The following is a 22,765-nucleotide window of genomic DNA, read 5'->3' on the forward strand; positions in this document are numbered from 1 at the left end:
TTTTTATAATCTTCACCTGATTCACCTCGCATATTTTTTTTGGTTGTTTAAAGGTGTGACCAAATTGTTGCTTAAAAAACGGTGTCGGTGCGGAATCGCAGTGACGGGCCGTAAAAGACAAGACTTTTGTTCGGTATAGTCCTGACGTTTACGGCACGTCACTGCGATTCCGTATTTTAAGCAGCGGTGTGGAGAGCATGCGATAAAAACGGTGCGCATACGGTGCGTCTCTGCGATTCCGTGCCGTCACCGTTTTTTAAGCAGCGGTTTGGTCACACCTTAAAATCATCTTCATCACCTTAATTTAGCCGTCCACTGTTGGACATACATATGTAGGCTTCCTTCATCAAGTGATCGAATGGACTTGAGATATAACACACATTTATGTAGGTTGGATGACAATCCAAGCACATCCAACAAAAAGTAGAGTCGGCGAAAAAAGCTTGTACTTAATAAAAAAAAATCACCCAAAACTTATTTCTTGCAAAACACAAGGCTTTTACTACGTTCAAATCCTATATTCGAGTGGTGTTTTTAAAAAACGATTCTCAGTTCGAGTTGGTGCGAATTTCACGTATTCCTCGCAGACTCCGTTCTTTTTTTAAACTGTCTCTACAATGTCTTTATGAGTTTGCGAGACAAACAAAACACGATTATCTACGAACACCAGTCGGCGATGTGAAATTTTAATCGCGCTGCCAACACGATCCCGAGACCTTCTCATTATATTAAAGATACCTGACGCCAGCTCAAATTGTCGCAGTTCATGTGCTGATCCTACTTATAAGTACTACTTACAATATATTGTATGCGAAATTTGTGTCAAACTTAAAATCAAGAGTAGGTAATAAAAAGGAAACATTCTAAAATATTATTTAAGCTTCCGTGAGACACATTTGATAAAATTACTAAATTAAACTGAACCGTTTAATAACTCACGATTATAAGTTAGGGACGGACAGGGTCGGTTTTGATGACCGCTTAGAGCGTTTTCACATTATCGGACTACGATACGATATCGGGGCAAGTAAAATGTATGAAATATGTACCTGTCTTTCACATTTTTCGGCCCGATATCTGATATTCACGGCACCATCGGACGCCCGTGGGCTGTCGGACGATAATGTTTGTTTGTGTGGTGGTATGCGTGTATCTAAATTGGCGCAGAGCCCGATGCGTTGCGGCCATTTTGAGCCGGCCGTATCGGAACGATTTTGTCGGAAATATGTGAAAGCAGCACATGGTGTCGGCTATCGGATGTCGTCTACCGTCGTCCGATATTGATATCGGATCGGATAATGTGAAAACGCTCTTAGCCCAATGGTTTGATAACCCGACTGCTTTAAGGTCCGGTTTAATTGCGCCCTGGTCGGGACTGAAACTTGTATGAAGAATGCGATAGCCACGCGATAATTACGAGAATAAAAAAAGGCGGTTGAGCCGTTTTTTTCTATGCAGCATGTATGTTGCTACTTGCTTGTGACGTCACGTGGAAGTATGCTTTTCTCTGTCTAATCTTAAATTTCAAACCTTTATAACACTGTTATACGTAAAAGTACTTTAAAAATTGTTTTTCTATTCGATAACATGTGTTGTCAAGCTTTAATTTCTAAAATAAATAAAAAAGTCAATTACCGTATTACCTTGGATCTACTTCTATTAAATAAGTAAAGTTTATTTAAAATACTCGAAAGTCTGGACTGGCAGCGTCCACTTTACATAAAAAAATCCGGATTTACAATTTCATTTTAAAATAGAATTTTTACTCCTGGCGCACATCTCTGCACGTAAATCGACGAACGAAGACATTGCTCGTAAATTTATTTCAGGCGCTTGGTGTGATTGAGTCAAACTGATATATATTCGGGACCTGACTTTATTTCGGCATACGACTTGTCTTTAGGGCTGTAACTTATGTGTAAGACTATTGTATAATAAAGAAGGCTCCTCTACTCGTGATCATGATACATTAAACATCAATACCTACCTCTACCATGCACCAACGGCATCGAAATATCGGCAGCTCATTATAGGTCTCTACTCTACCCATTACACTGTATCATATCGTGACCGTAAGAGCAACGTGACAGGCAAAAATATATTCTTTGTATCGAAAAGTATGTGACTATGCCCACTAGCACGTTCCGTACCCAATCAACCGACGCAGTCGCGTGTCGTTAGGTACTCGTTTGAAATTCCGTTATTGACACGATCCCATTACGGTCATGGCATGATACGATGTAGTACGTCCCTAAGAGTCCCCAGTACGCTCGCGTCCCCATACAACCAGCGGCGTCTTTAGCCCATGTAGCGCCCGTGTGCAATTATTACTTTAGCGCCATCTAGGAAGAGCGCGGTCAAAGTGGAATAGGTACAAAGTGCCGCGGCCGGCGCCCCTAACACCGCTGCGCCCGTGTGCAACGCACACCCTGCACTATAGGTAAAGACGCCTCTGCATACAACCGTAGTTTCGTTCTAATTTACAAGCAGCACTACAGATCACACACACTGCCCTATATCAGAACTATCCTCGGTCTCCCTACGAAATAGTAAAATTCAGCAGGTGGGTTCGTTTGACTGAATATCGTAGTAAATATATTCGAGGTTTTTTTTTAAATGTGAGAAGATACATACGTACGTAGGGACCGCGGACCGACAAGCGCAGCATGGGACGTCCACCAACTAAATCGACGGATGACGGTTAATGCCACAGGCTCACGGGGGATGCAGACCGCGTCCAACCGAAGCAACTTAAGGTCAATGGGGAGGCCTATATGTCCAACCATGGACATTCTGAGGCTGATATTATAACGTTTTAAGCTTTCGTGATTTTCACATACAGTGGCCCGACGTTTCACAAAAGTCGTGAAACGTCGAGGTAAATAATTACTCGTGTGTTTTAGCGTGGTAAGTCCTGTTTATGGTATTTTGAGTAGGTAAATGATAAAATAAACGTTTTGAGTTTATGTTTGAGTTAACTTTCTCTGCTCATTGCTGTCTAGAGAATCAATAGGTACTTAGGTACGAGTACGATAACTAAACGAGGGTGGGAATAAAACGTTACGATTCGCTACTAACGCTTGAAGTGTAAAAGACCAGATTTTATTAGAGCCCGACTATAATGTCTAGTTTACAAGCCTTACTTTACAGTCCTATGACATCATCGTAGGGCGGTAAAATCATTTTACAACCTCTCAACTTTATTTGTCTATAGGATTAAATTATATCACCCATCTGTATAAACAGGTATAAACTTAGAAATTAATTGGGCATTAAAATCGTCATTAAGTAAGAGGCCGTAAACTGGATTTTCCGTAGGTTATTTTGAAAAAGTGATTTTACTCTATAAACAACTAGTCTGCACAGAAATCGCTTATCGCTATCCTGCGGGTACCTACTATCCATTCTTCCGGGATAAAAGTAGCCCATGTCTTTCCTCAGGACTCCAACTATGTCCATACCGAATTGCGTCTAAATCGGTTCAGCGGTTGAAGCGTGAATAGGTGACAGATAGACAGAGTTTCTTTCACATTTACTCGTATAATATTAGTACGGATTTTTCTATAAGTTTAACCGTTATTATGAAAGACCATCGTCATCGTCATGATGATTGTATGAATCGTAGAATGACCACTGTAGAACAAACGCCCCCATCCTCTTAGAACGCCACAAAGAATGACATCGGTTGCCCGCAACTCTCACGAAGTCGTCAGTCCACCTAGGGAGGAATGGCAACGGTTCGCCTTCCGGTTCGTAGTCGCCACACGAACAACTGATTTCGATCGCGAGTGTTAGAAACGTCAGAAAATACGGCCTCGGTCAAATATGTAACTGATAGGTAACTGTTATACATTTATAACTTCTCTTTACGAAGCCACATTTAATTTCTAAAGTAATTACTGATTTTATACTGAAACTTGTCTGTATTTTGTTCCCAAACAATAGAACGGCGGTTTTCACCCCGGCGTAATTTGCGACTCGCAACTTGGTGATTGATTGATCGCCCTTTGTCTTATGTTTAATTCAAATAGTTCAGAAAATCTGTTAGTACTGGGACTGGTCAGAATCAACAATTAGAAAAGTTGAAACACCCCTGACATTCATTCAAAGTCCCGTGGGGACATGTTAAAAACGTGTGAACCGACTTTAATGGAACTTACCTAAAAACAAGGTTTTCATTAAATAAACATAGCATAATCCATCCATATCTATTTACTGCGTCTTAAGAATTTTTTGCATTCAATCGGAGAAGGTTAAGGCCATAAGTGTGGGCACGCAGACGGGGACATTTAAAGAAAAAGCAGTAAAGGTAGAAAAAAGGAACTTTCATTACAACACTATGTAACTTTAAAGGTTAAGTCCTTGCCTAAACACAACAACTTTTAACAGAGTAATTCAATGCTAGCAACCAGCCAGTCGGGTTCTCTGTTTGTAGGCGCTTTTCGCTACAAAGTGGAAAAAGCACGTTATGGGCTATGTTATAGCTTAGCCCCCTACTAAATAACTATGATTTTTAAACCGGGACAATTTGCTTATCCGCCGGGACGCCGGGACACCATGCTTCAATCCGGCACATGTCCCGGCGTACCGGGAGGTATGGCAACCCTAGTCAAGATCATCGTCGTTAACCTGAAGACGTCCACTGCTGAAGAAAGGCGCCTCTCCCTTAGAACGCCACAATGAACGACAACTCGCTATTTGCGGCCTGCCGACGACTGGGGATCGCGGCCGAATAATAGATAATTAAATAGAATTATATAACGGGTGTTGCCTGTAATACGAGCAAAAAATTAAAACGTAGATCGTCCTCGTCAAACTGAACAACTTTAGAATTGAATTGAACTGAATTACTTCAGCGACTTTTAAAAGTAATGAAGTCTTTGAATTTTCCTTTTTTCTTAGAAATTAAATACTGCTAACAATGTACGCCATCCTTGAACACAACTGACGTCGCCTGTCACGCTACAAACATCAAGCATTTCGCTTTACATTGCTTCTTCGAATAAACATAAAAGCGTAATAGAAATTAAAGAACTAATTATTTTTAGAAGTCAGTAAAGTATGATCAATGTTTTAATTATTTGCTCATATTACAGGCCACACCCAGTATTATAGATAGATAATTCATCTACACTTTCTATTACTAAAAAAGCAAGGTTAACATTATTTAAAGAAATCCTAAACTTTAATTTTCATTTCTGACAAAAAACGACGTTCGTAGTTTGAAGCGTCTGTCTGTAGCGGAGAGTTTTAGTTTTGTTTAAGTTTTCAAGCGACTGACATAAAGTCCAACTTTACCAATATACCAGTTTGTTTTTGCTAGCAGGAGTCTTTGAGCACAAAGTTGAGCATTGGTTACTGAACTATTGCTCAACTTTGTGTAGCTGCTCGTTACCTAGTGGTAAAGCTATAAAAACGGTCATTAGGTAGTGATTGAGGCTAGACTGTGTTATCTGGACTGGAAGTACCTAGATTTAGCAGTATGGTGTCATTTGAGATGGTTATTGATGTAAAAGGAAGACATTAAAAAATCAAGACTAGACTTTTCATTAAGTGGGAGGCCTGCCAATGTTGAGTCTTTCGGTTTGTGGTCACTACTCGAAAACTTTTGTCCCCCAATGGTTGTCTGTCGCAAATTGGGACTTCAACTTGCATATTCTTCGAGCTATGTGGGTGACTTTAGTTCTTTGGTAAATTTCCATATTCCGGATTCTTCGCACAAAGAAACTCCAAGCCTAGCTCTCTCCTCTTCATTGCTCGTTGCGTGATTATGACCATCTCCAAGAGGCCAACAGTCAAAGGCGTGTCTCAGAACCTTAGGTCATCATTGGCATCGAGTACATCCGGACTCTAATTGTGCGTTGAATTTCAGTATTCATGAATCTAGTAACGTAAAGAAACTCCTAGCAATAGCTGTCTTTGTAGTCGTTGCGTGACTGAGACTCCAAAAGGCTAACATCAAGGGTTTGGTATTACATGGCTATTATAGATAAAATACAATAATAATGAAAACATACAACAACAGCTGCGCAATTTATAATAAACACAATACCTCGTTAAAACGAACATTGTACTGGCGAAGAATATAATGGAATCGCAGCCATTTACGCTTTATAGTTATTAATGTTGGGAATACTGCTACAGTTCATTTTAAAACTTCCTAGGTGCGATTTGGGCTCCAACCTATATGAAAAAAAGGTTCCATGCTATCGTATAATTTGAAAAATAGTAGATTGTGCAGCAAGAGCATTTTAAAACGAGGCATTTTACCCGAGACCTTCATATAGCCACCTGAGTCGGTATGGCGAGGGTGAATGGACATGTCGAGGGGGAAATGGGTTTAATGCTCCGCATACGAGCTTTAAAAGTGTTTTTTTTAGGGTAGGTACCTCCCGTTATTTCGTACCTGAATTCTTAAAAATCTCAGAGGTGCCAGCCAGAGTTCGAACCCACCTTTCTGCTTGAGAGACAATGGGTCAAACCATCCTACCGGTACGGTTTTTGTTTTTCCTTTTACGGACGAACATATTACTGCTAATTTGCACCAGCGACGTACCGTAAAACTATTGTATAAACAAAGCCATATGAAGTCTAAACTCTGGCTTCCCACACGCTAATTAGTGCATGCGATTCTCCGTAATATAACGCAAACATACGAGTAAACAAAAGTTAAGTTGGCTTGCAATTACTAGCACGCTGAAGCCGGATTCAAGTACCGTCGGCAAGAGTTTAGTTCAGGGTTTTAAAGAGCACTTGGAATATTCCTAGCGTTTTGAGCACTTGGTTTAAACATTGCAACGATTGTTACAACCGGTCCAGGCGGTCCGGACGGAGCGTATGCTACACTAGAGCTACTTACACCCCGTCCAGATGCTCTCGCGATGGAACAAACACATTCCTCGTAACACACCCTCGCACATCTCTGGTGGAAACGGAACCCGTCGCACGTGACGCATGCAGTTAGCCCGGCTCATACTAATTTACAAGCTTTTATTTAGTTTCACCTGTCCCGTTGTTTGTCTGTCTGTAATCAAATCTTGCAAGTTAAATTTGACCAACTTCCAGTAGTCAGATTGACTTTAAATTTGGAATACTTATGTAAATCGCGTGATAATCTAGTAGTGACATCCTGGTAGTCCATTCTCCGCAGAATGGAACTCTTCAACGGTTAATAGCATCGACTTGAAATTTGGTGTGCAAATGTAGTTTGGGTGACAATGCAAGTAAAGTCGACAAAAAGTACAGTCAGCAAAAAAAGCTTGTCTTGAAAATTGAATTTTTATGATTAGGTTATTCAATAGGCATCCACCGGCTCCGTGCAAACCGCGTCAACAAGCGTAGGCCCTTAGCATTGGTACCGGCTTTAGTTGTCATTAAAAGTTAATCATTTCATGATCTCTTTTAATAATGGCTGAGGCGGTAATGAGTTAAAAAAAGCGGCCAAGTGCGAGTCGGACTCGCCCATGAAGGGTTCCGTAGCAGCAAGTAACACAATATAAAAGTTTTCTTTACTTTACCCTTTATGACGTATTAAAAAAAACTACTTACTAGATCTCGTTCAAACTAATTTCCGGTGGAAGTTTGCATGGTAATGTACGTACTCGTAAATCATATATTTTTTTTAGTTTTATCATTCTCTTATTTTAGATTCTGAAATTTAGAAGTTACAGTTTAGAAAAAAAATGATATTGGAAACCTCAATGTCATTTTTGATGACCTATCCATAGACCACACGTATAGGTTTGATGAAAAAAAAAATTTGAGTTTTAGTTCTAAGTATGGGGAATCCCCAAAATGTATTTTTTTTCTATTTTTGTGTGAAAATCTTAATGCGGTTCACAGAATACATCTACTTACATACTTTCAAAAGTACAGTTCTTATAGTTTCGGAAAAAAGTGGCGTCGACATACGGACGGACAGACAAACAGGCAGACATGACGAATCTATAAGGGTTCTGTTTTTTGCCATTTGGCTACGGAACCCTAAAAATACAGCGTAGGACTTACACTTGCACCAACGAGATGGACGGATGACCTGGTTAAAGATGCCTATGACATGGTAAATGCAGGCCTCTTTCAACTGAAGAAACTGGAGGTTTTTGATTGTGAATTTCACTTTGATTGCAATAAAATATATGAACAGTCGGCAGTTATGTTGTAGTTCCCATGTTACCGTGATTCAATTAATGCTTGGTCACTTGTAAAAATATTTACTTATCACGTTGACCGTACCAGTACCTACTTTTTTACCATAGTTTGAGCTCAAACTGCATGCTAAGGGAAACTTTACTACTAGTTCTAATTTCAAACCAAGCTATCAAAGTTGTCGCTAATGTTCTAACTATTGAGACTTTAAAGTGCTACAGTTAGTTAGTTTTAAGTAAAACATTAACGCCCTTTCGCAGAGTACCTAACTTTTACCATAGTACATGTAGAGTCTGCTTGTTGCTTTTAAACATGAGTAATTTTAGTAAAACGATATTAAAAGCTTTTATCTTTTTAATTTAGATTTTTTTTCTTTGTCTTTAGATCTATCTGCAAAAAATCTTCTAACGCTATCCCCGCGCCGAGGAAACTATGCTATTTTCTGGCATAAATACTATTCTATATCCTTCCTAGGGTCTAAAACTATCTTCATACCAAATTTCATTTTATTCAGTTCAGCGGTTTAGTGAAAAGGTAACAGACCGACAGACATACTTTCACATATTATTATATAATACTAGCTTTTGCCCGCGACTTCGTCCGCGTGGAATTCGGTTATCGCGCGCTGTTTCCTCGGGAACTGTGCATTTTTCCGGGATAAAAAGTAGCCTATTTCATTCTCTGGCCCATAAACTATCTCTATGCCAAATATCACTTCGATCCGTCGCTCCGATTCGACGTGAAAGACGGACAAAAATACAAACATACTTTCGCATTTATATGGATATATTAGTATGGATTAATAGCATTGTAGTTGGTACAAAATATTTACATACAATTCCTGATTGAATTTAAAATCGAACCAATCCGAAACTAACAGAAAGATACTTCAAAATAATTGTATATCCGTAATCATCTCCGTTTCTGAATGCGTCCTGTCGTCCCACCACCTCCGTCTCGGTCTGCCGCGCCTCCATTGACTATCTAGGGGCGTAGTAACCTGTGCCCATCTTTCCGGATGCATCCGGCAGATATGGCCAGCCCAGTCCCACTTCAGCCTGGCTGTTTCTCTCCCGACATCTATTATGCACGTCTTCGAGCGCAGTGAGGTGTTCCGGATCCGATCCGTCCTTTTGAAACTCAAAATGCTGCGCTCTGCAAACCTTCAACTTGGACTTCTGAATTTCGGTTAAGGACCATGTTTGAGCATCGTAGGTTAAGATGGGCAGTACACAAGAGTCGACCAGTTTCCGCTTAAGCGACAGTGGAAGGTTGCCCTTCAGTAGTTTCTTCATGGACCAGAAGCTCTTCCAGGCATTGTCGATACGTCTTTCCACTTCTTTATCCTGCCTATTGCTGAAAGATACTATCTGGCCCAAGTAGATGTACTAGTCGATGTATTGTATGACGTGCCCGTCCACCTCAAAACTTAGCTGCTGACAGGGGAAGTTGGAAATCCGAGGGAGAGGTCTTTTCCCAGCAGTGGGACATAGAAAATAGCGAATAAAAATAAAATAAAAACATATCCGAATCCGAGAGAATTAGAGGCCGTATTGCCTAACGTTTCTGGCGTTCGCAATTGCAATCAAATGACAGTTTTTGTATGCGAAATCTGTCATTTGATTGCGATCGCGAGCGTCAGAAACGTCAGGCAATACGGCCTCTGTTCCATATTAAAAATTGGCATAACCTAAATGAAAAATGATACCACTGAACAATGGAGCCAACATCAAGCGCAAAACCAACAGAGCTGCTACTAAGAACTTAATGAAACTGCCAACATAACGAGGCTAACGTATTAATGGAATGAAAATGGCTTCTGAATTGTAAGTTTGCAATTATTTCAATTATTTGTTTGTTTTATTAATTGTTAGTTCGCATTACATCTTATGCTTTTTATACAAATGTATTAAGCATAAGAAGTAATGCGATGTACTTTAAGATGATGAATCTTAATGCAAGATAGTTCCTTAAAAATTGTCAAAGCCTGGGGCATTAAAATTACACTTTGAGACGTTTCTTGTTTTTTGGCGTACCAAATCCGGCAAGCCATTTAAAACACACACACACAGTGCCGGACAACACATTTGCCCAAGCAATCCACGCCTGTTTGCCTTACTTAGGGATATTGGGGGATCTTTAAAAAAAACTAACGTATTTATTACAACGATAGATCATTAAGTACGTACCTTAGAACATTTATGAAAGAAAGATGATAGAGATATGGGGAGTTTATTTATTACATACAATAAAAATCTAAGCATTTTAGGGTTATTAAATTCGCGGAAAATAGTCCATCGTTTTTAGCATTTTTAAAACGCGCGTATTTTCAAACAGCCTTACCTTTTATGTGCTAGCAAATTTTTTTTCTGATGACTGCTGAACGTGATGCTGCTTAATTTGCTTATGGGCTAATCTGGCACTGCACGTCACACCTCACGCACGAAAATCGTCTCTTAACAATGCCCTTTATGTCCACTTTACATATATAAATAGACTGAAAAGGAAACGACATCGCAAAAGAGAAATTAATAGAATTATCTGCGATCCAATATAAGGATTTCCATTTGAAAATTAAATACTTAGGGAAAGTAATTTGAACTTCATTGATTGGAATAGATGGTGTTTTTAGGATTCGTTAAACGGAAGTTTTACCGTGCTAATGTTTTGAGGGAATTTCATTATAATATTAAGTTTTGGGAAACAACAGGCTTAAAGTTTATCTGATTGTTTTAGTAACTATGTATGTATATAAAATCAAAATAAATAAAGAAAAGGCTCGAAAAACATAACCCTCCTTCAATCAGGCGGGTAAAAACAGCGTTGTTTGTACCATAATAACAGTTGTTACAAGTAAGGTAAACGTCCGAGTGCTCGACACGCCGATGCCCAATAGACGACACCCTGCTGTCGTCTCTATTGCTAATGACAATAAGATTAAAGATGACAACTATTGGGACAGTGACGAGCATTCGTACGTTGACCTTAATGCTAATAAAAGCGTAATAAAATAGTCTAGTTAGCAGATATTCGAAATTCAAAGCGGTAACACGTTGCTTTGATGGTTCACATATCTTTAGATCGCTCTTGCGTGAGGAGAAGCGAAATTGCACTTAATGTTGTGATATTTAAAACTCAAATTGCAATAGATCAAACAAGTGACGTAGAACTATATACATTAATTGAGAATTACTTGTATATATGGATAGAGATAATTATTTTAATTTAATTAAAGACATTATCGGCAAAGTCTCATAATTTGAATACCTTAGAAACAAGTTTAGAAATACTTTAGACCGCAGCCTACGTAGCTTAACTTCAGTTTTTTACGTTTTCAGTCCACACACTGTCCAAAGCACTCGACCATTTAAAAAAAACTAAATCGACAAAAAAATCCAGAGAATCGGTTGAGAAGAACAACCGAACAACGAGACAGCCGGACATACGAAAGCATTTGTCCAAGCTGCAACGGAAACCTTTCGCTCGCGCTTACCGCTCTCTCAGTCAACAAATAAAAACTAAATGTCAGTATGAGAATCCAACTGGCAGTTGGCTGATTGTTGATCTTATTCACAATCACAACAATAGCAGACCTTACTAAAAAAAGTCACTAGAACTATGTCCAAACATAGATATCCGGCAAAAACTGGCAAAACATTTCGGCTACCGATATTTTTCCCGAAACACTTTTTTCTCACGCCTTTCTTCCGCGTAAAAACTAATCCGCCATCTTGGATGGTCGCATTGTTCGACTGTCTTACGAGTGATAAATGGAAACCATAAGTTATATAACTAATGGTACTGAAGATAAGTCAAATTGTCGGTGGGGATATTAATGGTGACAAATTTGATATAAATGGAACTTTATGTCGTGCCAGTCGGTGGATTTCTGTTAAGTATAATGATGGAGTTTTACTGTATTATACAATAAATAGTTGGGACAATTCTTTAGGTAGGTATTATGCAAAAAGGTATTGTCGTTTGCTATTAAATTTTTTATTATCTATGAACGATTTATTTATTTATATAATTTAGTACTATTCGCGGCCACAGTGAATAGACAGTTGCTGAACCAGTTGTTTATTTTATTGTTACTACTACTTGGTATGATATGATAAAGGTAATTATCGTCCTAAAACGGTACTCGTAGTCTTTTTGTTTCCAAGCATCACAACTAAATATGTAATACAAGATGTTGATTAAATAACTAAAAACATGAAAGTACCTAGTAGATTTTTTATAATCGAGAGTGGAATCGATTTAATTTAAAGCAGGATGTGAGTGTTTTTCAAGTCCATTTGTCACTGCCCAGTCCTAAAGTTACAGATGCAGTGCATTCACCATGAATTAGCGAGGACACTTTAATCCTGGCCGTTTTTCTGTAAGTTTAATTTTATTCTAAAAACGGAGAAGAGTAGCTGACAAGCAGAAATTATAAACGAAGAGTTAGAAACGTATAATACTAATATATATAATAATAATATAACTATTATATATATGTTATTATAATAAACTATTTATAAGACCGCCTATGGTCTACCTGTTTTTTTTTTTTATTTTTGTAATGTCTCTGTACTGCTTTTGGTGATCAATAAAGAATATTTGTATTGTATTGTATTGTATAATAGTAAAGTATAATAAGTAAAAAGTATTAGAAGTAGTGAATTACTGACTTAGCAAAAATGCGGCTATTTTTTATAACAATTAAAATATTTGAAAATAAATGCAATTAAACTGACTTAAAATAAATAAAGGAATAAAGGTTGGGGGAGTCTGATGTTTTCAGTACATTAATTAACACTTGTATACTTCACTATCTTCAGACTTACAATCAAGTTAGCAACATGTAGGTAGACTTCTCTCTTCACTAAGAACAGGTCGTCCGCAAGACGTCGTTTCAAAAACTTTTTCAATTACACCCCTGTTTTTGATACCCTCTTCCAGCCATTGTCTAAGTTTTCGTCAATTTGTTCGCGAACTTTCATTTTTATCGCATGTTTAATTTTAACTCTTGATAAAAAGCGGGGTTGTTGGGGGTTGTTTGTTCCTTGTTTTGACATTGAAGCAAAATTTTACGCTTTTTAATTGGGGCGGAAAGAGTTTTGACTCTTTTAAGAGTCCCCGGTATGCTCGCGTCCCCCCATACAAGCGTAGTTTCGTTCTAATTTACAAGCAGCACTACAGATCAGAACGCAACTTTGCAGCTATATTGGAAGCAGTCATTACGATGCTTATAATTAGGTTTGGTTAAAATAAAATGTAACGGAAAAAAAACAATAACGAATTTCCTTTCTCTTACGAAACTTAAAATTAATGTGATTTTATTTTGTTCAGCGGTGAGCGTACTGGCGACTCTTAAAGAAGCGGAATGTTTTATCAGTTACTGGAACAGCTTATTGTTATTATCTTTACAATGTATATTTAAATAGTCAGGCAGGATGGGCAGGACATATTGCTATAATGGACCACAGTCGTTGGGCGAGGAGAGCCCTGGAGTGGAGACCCCGTGCTAACACTTGCGGTAGAAAACGACCACCAAGAAGGTGGAAAGACGATATCCGGCAGCAAGATGGAGTAGACTGGATGCAAGTGGCAGTGGATATGCAAGACTGGAAAAGTAGAGAGGAGGCCTATGTCCGAAGAAGGGCGCTATAAGGACTCCAATAAATAGATATTTAAAGAACATTTTTAACCCCCAACGTAAAAATATTTCTGTCTGTCTGTGGTTTCGGTACGTTTGATAAAAGGTTTGAGCGTTTAGTCTCTACGACAAACCAAACCAGACAAAATTAAATGCTAAAACGGGGCAATCTTTTGGTGGAGATAAAAATGGAGTGAATACGAAAATAAAACTCAGCACCGAAGAATATGAAATAGTATAGAGCCAATAAAACGATCATGACTTTACACTATGTGAAGGAAAATTGGGAAAGATGAGGGTCAGATTTAGTATCCCTGTGAATAAACGGGATTTTTGTTCAATAGACGTTTACTCAATGTCATGAAGCTTGCGCCGCCGGTTTTACCCCGCAGAAGCATTTCCTAACCCGTTTGAATAAAAAAAAATTAGTCCGTATGCCTTATGTAGACAAGAAGAATATACTTAGTTTTTTTTTAATCAAAATCAGAACAATCATTTGAACTTTCTGTAAGTGGGCTGCAAATCGCTTTTTATATGTCACTCTTTTTAGTGTTCCCTACTCTGGCACCCTATTACTGAGACTCCGCTGTACTGTAGCCGATATAACAATAAATACTAAAAATAAAATAAAGTTAGTGTTTTTTTCAGCGTTTTTTGTATACTAGACGTTGTTAGGCATTCATACGGAGGTACGGAACCCTTCATGTACAAGTTCGACTTCTACGAAGAGGGAGCAAACGAGCATGCCAGAAAGTCAATTTTGTAAAACGAAAATTGTATTATTGTAATTCTTTTTACTATTAAAATTAGCAAAACCATAGTAAATTAGAAATATATTGATAAAAAACCATTAACTTAAGTTTTCCCCACATAATATAAACAATAGACTGGAGTATATTCCCAATCCGCACTGAGCCCGCGTGGGAACTACGGCCTAAACCCTCTCATTCTGAGAGGAGGCCTGTGCCCAGCTGAAACACTCGACTGAATCAATTGGTTCAGTCAGAAGATGGAATCAGAATGTTAAAAGTTTAACGGCCTTCAAAAAACAATTTCTCAAACGTTCCATTTACCATATATGTATAAAACCATAACGTTAACAGTCAAGAGTAAAACATGACTTTACGGTCCCTTAGAAACGGTTGGCAATGAAATATCGGTAAAACAAAATGGCTTCTATAAAAGATTCGTCTGAATACATAAAATACTCATCGATTGAATAGAATTCCCGATACGACATGAATTCCGATTCATCGTTCGGAAACGTTCCCATTTTATGGCAATAGGTCGTTAAAACTATTTGGAAGCATCATTGACTGTTGCAACGCGAGGTTTAAATCGAATCATATTTTTTTGGGTTACGTATCGAGGCTGTCTATCTGTGAAAGGGCTGTACCTTGACAACTGTAATAGATGTAGAAATAATGTGTATTTCTGTTGTTGCAACATCAGAAAATTAAAATTGGAAGTGAAAAAAAATTAAAAGTGTGAGTTGGACTCGCACACGAAGGGTTCCGTACCATTATCTATAAGTCGGTGGCCGATCGTAAAATCCGCCAGATCACGAAATTCCTAGGCATATCGTGAAATGGTGCCATTTCATGATATGCCTAAAAGTTGGCCAGGCATATCACAATGTGCCTGAGATACAATACGGCAGATCGATTAGAGCAACGCGTTCATCGATATTCCTAGCTCTATACCGGGCACATCGTGATGTCCCGAAAAAAAGAAAAATTTAGGTACGACGAGCGAAGCGAGGAGTGGTTAGTATGAATTGTGACCACAACGCACGAGCCGAACGAGCGAAGCGAGCGTGCCGCGGCAGCGGCCGGCGAAGTGCCAGAACCGATATGGCGGCGTTTCATGATATGCCTAGGAATTTCATGATCTGCCTAAACTGGCCAAATCATGAAATGGCAGCGCTTCATGATATGCCTAGGAATTCCAAGATCTGCCTACACGTCACTAGGCAAATCGTTAAACGTTGAGTTTTGAACGATATGGCGGATGTCCCTTAGCCATTTCACGATATGACTAGGAATTTCGTCATCTGGCGGATTTAACGATCGGCCGCCGACGTATACAAAATTAGACGTTAGCAAAAAACCACGTTTGTGTATGGGAGCGCCCCTTAAATATTTATTTTATTTCAATTTCATTATTCATTTTTAAAGTGAATATACGACTAAATATTCTACTAAAGATTTCAAGCGTCTACCTGTTGCCGTTATTAATTTTGAGCAAAAAACGGCAAAAAATCTGGTTTTTGGTATGGGAGCCCCCCTTAATATTTATTTTATTCTCTTTTTAGTATTTGTTGTTATAGCGGCAACAGAAATACATAATCTGTGCAAAATTTCATTTGTCTATCTGTTCAGACTTTCAGAGTGACAGACGGACGGACGGACGGACGGACAGCGGAGTCTTAGTAAGGGTCCCGTTTTTACACTTTGGGTACGGAACCCTAAAAACCGACTAAGTGCGTGTACTAATATGCTGTAAATATGCATAAGTTTTGATGGCCTATATTACTCGTTAACTTGCAAAGCCTTCTAGGCTGTGATTGTTTTCCTTTTAAATGTATAAATGTCCTACTAGCTGTTACCCGCGCCTCCGTCCGCGTAGAATTCTGTTATCGCTATCCCGCGGGAACTATGCAATTTTCCGGGATAAAAACTATCCTATGTCCTTCCCCGGGACTCTATCTGTATAGGTACCGAATTTCATTTAAATTGGTTCAACGGTTTAGACGTGATGAAGTAGGAAACAAACAAACAGACTTAAACAAAATTTTGCATTTATAATATTAGTGGGATCATTAAATATTTTTTATTTATTTCAAATAGCTGGAAAACGAGAATGCGGGTCACCTGATGGTAAGAGATCACCACCGCCCATGGACAACTACAGCATTATTAGGACACAGCATTTTAGGAGCAGTGCCCTTAGTGTAAGTTTTCGGTTACAAAATACGTCTCGATCGCGTTCGCGTTAAAATCTCAATTTGTATGCAAACGCGAACAGCGCCCCTAGCGGAACGTTTGCGATGTTCGTGTTTCCATACAAATTGAGATTTTAACGCGAACGCGATCGAGACGTATTTTGTAAACGAAAACTTACACTAAGGGTACAGGAATCTAGCAGGAACTTGCAGATGCTTTTTGCTTTCGCACGCTCCGCTTTAACGGATACTGAGCAAGGTCGAAGTACAAAATCCACCCCGAACATTATTTGCAATGATTATAATGTAAGGAAATCTGAACCGATTTCCCAATGGAATCTCGGAGCCACAAACAGCGATCTCAAAGTGCAGTTAAAATGAACTGTCACGGCATAACGTCAACTTCTAACGGTTTGTGCCATGTAACTTTGAACCCAACGTTTCACTCTCTATAGCTGGGTATTGTTTGGCATGTATCGCACGGAAACATACTATTTGTCATTAGATATGTTTCCGCTGAGCATTTTCGTTGGCTCTTTAAGCTGTCTACGGTAACAGTTATGTTTATATTTATTAATCTGCTTTGCAGTCTGGTCCGGATTGGCTTAAAATCTGATTGCTTAGTTTGCCGACAATGTACAACCGAGGAAACTGAGTCACGCACAAGGGTGGAACCTTTGTGCAGAGGCAGGACAGTGCTGTTCTTGGCAGGTTCAACATGCTGCACGCTGCTTCCTGCGTCTAATAAATTATACAATGCAGATATATATACTAACATAGTTCTTAAGTTTCTATTGTTACTAACATGATATGGACCAAATTAGTTGTCTGAAAAAAAAACTTTTTTTTTTTTTTGTGCTACTTATATTATGCTAACATCCCATTACTTTGCCAAAGAAATCATAGCGAGATTAATTGTGAAAAGGTTCCACATTGTGAAAAAATTACCAGTTGGGAAAAACCACTGTTGAGAAGAACCCGGCAGGCAACAAACTCAACTTCCTCCTGTCTAAGTACGTCCCACTTCTGGGCACAGGCTAGAATAAGAGGGACTGGCCTGTAGTTTCTATGTGGGTCCAATGCAGTTTAGGAACTTCACACATACAGACTAAGAATAATACAGAAGTAAATTTCAAATGTAGAAGAAACACTCAAAGAAAACCTCTGTTTGATTGAATACACATTTTTCTGTTTTTAAACCCCGACGCAAAAAGAGGGGTGTTATAAGTTTGACCGCTATGTGTGTATGTGTGTTTATGTGTATGTCTGTGGCACCGTAGCTCTTAAACGGGTGGACCGATTTGAATGCGTTTTTTTATTTGATAGCAGGTTTTCTAGCGATGGTTCTTAAATATGTTTTATCAAAATCGGTTCAGCCGTTTTTGAGATATTAAACTTTAAAGTGACAAAGTCGGGGGTTGTCCAAATTTTGTTGGTTAGGTTATTGCTGGCATAGGTTAAACCACGAGGCTGCCACAGTTTATTTTATGGCAGATTGGCAAGAATATTTGTTACTCCTTCTATCTAGAGAAACGTTTTCCTCAAAATATTAATAGACTAAGGACGGCGTGGCTCAAAACAAAAAACGAGAAACCAATTATTTTCTCTCAAAAAATTAAAGGAAATGTATCAATATTTTTTTCCGAGTCAATTTTCCGTAGCTCCCAATAATTGACAACAACAGAACAATAATGAAATTCGGAAATCTACGTTCATATTAAAAAGCCCTGTGTACCTTTTTCGAAGCACTCAGAATTGAACTGTGTGTTGTTTTTACAAGGTTCTATTCGAGATGGAATAAGAAAGAGAATACAACGAATGGAGGAGCCTAATCACATTCTGAGAATGCACGAGATTTATTTCTTTAATAAAACAATATAATGCTGCCAGTGTTTTGTTTCGATATCAATATGACTTTTCTCAAACATGACATGAAATATTGAAGTTGTGTTACAAATAATAGGCTGAGAAGTATTGCGCTGCAGGCGCTGTGACTCACTCTAGGCCTGCAAAGGGATTTCATACAACCTTGTAGGTCGCTGGCCGGCAATGCGACCGTCTTTTGTTTCAACGCGCGCTGTCCGGCTCGGCCTACGCCAACAGCACCTGCTCCGCAGCCGCCGCGCCAGCAGCCAGCGCGACACACGCGCACGCAATAGGGCGACCAGACTAGTGTAACGCCAAGCTTGATTTCTTGTTTTTTTATTTTATTTCATGTCATGTTTGAGAAAAGTATTAATACAAGCCTCGGCCGGAACGTGGGGTTGCCGGCCTCGCATCCCTATCCGGCCGCGCTAGGCTCGGCCGTCTATATCTGCTTGGCCGGCAACCCTCTACTTCCCGGCCTCTACATGCAGTAATGTACTATTTCTCAAACATGACATGAAATATTGAAGTTGTGTTACAAATAATAGGCTGAAGTATTGCGCTGCAGGCGCTGTGACTCGCCTGCCTGCGCGCGGTCACTCTAGCGGCCTGCAAAGGGATTTCATACAACCTTGCAGCCGCTGGCCGGCAATGCGAACGTCTTTTGTTTCAACGCGCGCTCTGCGACACGCACGCGGCCCACGCCCAGCAACACCGCCCGCAGCCGCCGCGCCAGCAGCCACACAACAGGGCGACCAGACTAGCGTCCCGCCAGCTTGATTTCTTGTTTTTTTATTTTATTTCATGTAATGTTTGAGAAAAACACTATACAAGCCTCGGCCGGAACCTGGGGTTGCCGGCCTCGCGTCACTATCCGGCCTCGCTACGCTCGGTCGACTATATCTGCTTGGCCGGCAACCCCCTACTTCCCGGCCTCTACAGTAGTGTACTAATGTATATTTGTTACAAGCTCCTGATATTTTGATGCAGTTTTTTTCAGTCAGCAATCAGCAAGATCAAAATCATACAATCACAAAAACCAAAAATAGTAGGCAGCTTAGCTACTTGGGTGATATTTGTAAATATTCTGTCGGTGTGTTTGAGAATGTCTTGAATTCGTGTGGTGGCAATGGCAGTCTATTCTTCACAGAATCCCAGCTCGTCCTCGCAGCCAAGGGCTGAGCCTCTCATCCTTATGGACATCTCTTATGACTGAGATCTGTACTTTTACTTTTAGCCAATAAATTATTTGAGATTAATTTGTCATTTAATTTTGATGCTGTTTTTTAGATTTCCGGAGCCAAAATGATAACGGAACCCTATAGTTTCGTCAAGTCCGTCTGTCTGTCTGTCTGTCTGTCTGTCTGTCCGTCCGTCCTATGTCACAGGCATTTTACTCAAAACTCAGATGTATATCAATGAAATTTGGAGTACAGATGTCTTGTCAAAGCCGCTATTTAGTTTTGTAGTTAAATTACGTAAAAGAATTTGAAAAAAAAAAAATTTTTAGCTCGCATCAACGTGTGGCACATAGTTCGACACCTTTTTTTTAAGTGAAGATTTCCGGAAATAATTGCTCCCAAAGTAGCAAGAATTGTGCCCCCCCCCCCCATTTTTTGTGCCATTGTATCTTGTAAACCGTTTGTCCAAAAAATATGGAAAGGCAACGCTTAATAAATACTTTCAACGAAAATTGGTTTTAACATGACCGGATATACCAGTAATATTATATATTTTAACCTCGTAAGGCCCACGTCAAATTTCGATTATTAGAATTTGAAACTTAATGTCAATTAGTAAAAGTTGACATTTGCTTTGACGTGTGTCCTTTTAGGACGTTGGACCTTACGAGATTAAAGCCGAGTTTAGACTTGCAAGAAAAATCGTGACCACTACAAACTCGTTGGCTTTACGGCCTCGCAATGTAATGCAACTTGCACTATTTTTCTTGCACGTCTAAATTCGGCTTTAGGAATGTCGTCTATTCGTGTGGCAAGTCCAAAAATTACATCCTGAATATCACTAACTTTACATATTTTTTTCCATGTGGAACTTAACTAAGAAAGCCTTTTATAAACCAGCTTAAACGTATGTATGTTTGTCCTCAGACCTGTGTAACGCCGCAACCAAGATTCAGGCGTCGTTCCGCGGCCATCAGGCACGCAAGGTCACTCAGGCAGAGAAGGACAAAGAGCAACAGGATAAGGTGAAGCATTATACTTGGATGAATATTACACATTACTCAACGCTTTTTCATGAAACAAACAAGAGGGTTTGGGCCGTAGTTCCCACGCGGGCCCAGTGCGGATTGGGAACTTCACACACACCATTGAAAAGAAAGAAAGAAAATATTTATTCGTGACAAACAAATCCATTGAATGCTTTTCAGATTTCTACAGGTACACGATGTTTACCTTCACCGTAAAACTTGTGGTAAATTTCGAATGTCTCGCACATAAATTATAAATACCCATTACCACTACTCTTATCTCATAAATACATGGCTTCCACTCACGTTCAAAGTCATGAAAAAAAGAGTATCTCTAAAAATATTAATAAACATCGAAAAGTCAAGGGATAAATGGACCGGCGCTTAATACTTAAATCCGGCTTAGTTACAAATCCTTTGTAATATTAATGAGTTTTGTTATTCTTCGCGAACACTTTCTTAAGGGATCCAATTACATTAATAAATGTAAAATTAGACTATTTCTCAAAAAGTTGTCCATTTTCAGTTGGCCACTAATTAAAAAAAAAAACCTGACGCTATTTCAACACAAAAAATAAGTAATATTGTGTTTAAATTTATACAAAACCTTGTGGTAAACGTGATAAAAACTCAGATAATCTTTTTTGTTGGATCCAACAGAAAGATTCGATGTAGTTGCAAAATTACGATTTTTTCCTCACAAGATTTCGTGTCAATTTCTTGACTTTAAGAAATTTAGGATGTTTTATGCAGTTTATGTTTTATGATCTCGTCTTAAGTGTTCATAATTTTTTGACAAAAAATCTTTTTGTCAATTTCCTGATGGGACAACTTTTTGAAAAATACTCAATAAAAAAATGGAAAGAAAAAAAGAAACCCATTAAACCAGAACCTTTTAGTCGACTTTTTATTTTAGCAGAATATTATCTTATTGTATTTTTTGAATGACCAAATTGAACCCACGACATTCTGCTGGAGAGGCCCTAGGTCAAACCTCTAGGCTTTTTTAGTAACTTATCGTTTAGCTACGGTAGTAAATTACAAATCCAAATATTAACCCCTTCACAGCCCATTTCAATCTGTCCAACCCTTCGTGGCACACCTTAATCCAAACTAAAACCCGTAAATGCACCTAAAATTTTCGAAACAATCTCTCTAAACGGGATTCCCGCATCCCGTGCCAATCCCGCGGGATCCTGGGTTGTTACGCAACACAATATTTCACTTTATAGTGAACAAGATTAATGATTTTTCGGGACTCTAATCGGTTCGGGGATTTATCAAAAGATTAATTTCTGCCTTTTGCGATGATATATACATAAGTAATTTAAGTAATTTGTGAGGTTCACAATTGGTTTGAATTAATTTGGTTAATTATTACAAGCTTTTATTTAACTTGCAGCGTTCGTATGAACCTATGTCGTTGGTGACATATAGTTTTAAATTTTCACATATACACATATACACTTGGTTGGTGGTGGTTGGTGACATATAGTATCCAATTAAGCTTTAGTTTGCTTATGTAAATCTGGTGACAAGATGATGTTCCGGCCAGGACTGAGTCCGCGGGACGGTACTTTTCAACGGTTAATGGGCTTGAAACTTAGTAGGTACGGAGTGTAGTTTAGATGACAATACAAGTATAGTCAACAAAAAAGCTTGTAAGCTTACAAGCTTTTACTGGGGGCTTAATTAATAACTCATTATTAGTTCTTTAATTGGTGATAGTAAATTACCACATGACATTACATCACATTACATTCGAAATTTACCATGAGCTTTGCGGTGAAGGAAAACATCGTGAGGAAACCTGCACAAACCTGCGAAGCGATTCAATGGTGCGTGCGAAGTTCCCAATCGGCACTGGGCCCGCGTGGGAACTATGGCCCAAGCCTCTTGTTCTGAGAGGAGGCCTGTGCCTAGCAGTGGGACGTATATAGGCTGGGATGGATGGATGGAA

General features: G+C 39.0%; 1 protein-coding gene across 1 annotated transcript in view; it reads left to right on the forward strand.

Moving 5' to 3' along the window:
• LOC141444380 (uncharacterized) overlaps positions 1-22,765 on the forward strand; it is a gene marked incomplete at its 5' end in the record, with an annotated part of 169,354 nt that overhangs the window by 143,796 nt on the left and 2,793 nt on the right. The window contains 1 exon segment of the mRNA XM_074109934.1: positions 20,705-20,802. Coding sequence (XP_073966035.1) covers positions 20,705-20,802 — 98 coding nt within the window.

The sequence above is a fragment of the Choristoneura fumiferana genome, chromosome 29, assembly GCF_025370935.1.
Source record: "Choristoneura fumiferana chromosome 29, NRCan_CFum_1, whole genome shotgun sequence".
NCBI classification, from domain to species: Eukaryota; Metazoa; Arthropoda; class Insecta; order Lepidoptera; family Tortricidae; genus Choristoneura; species Choristoneura fumiferana.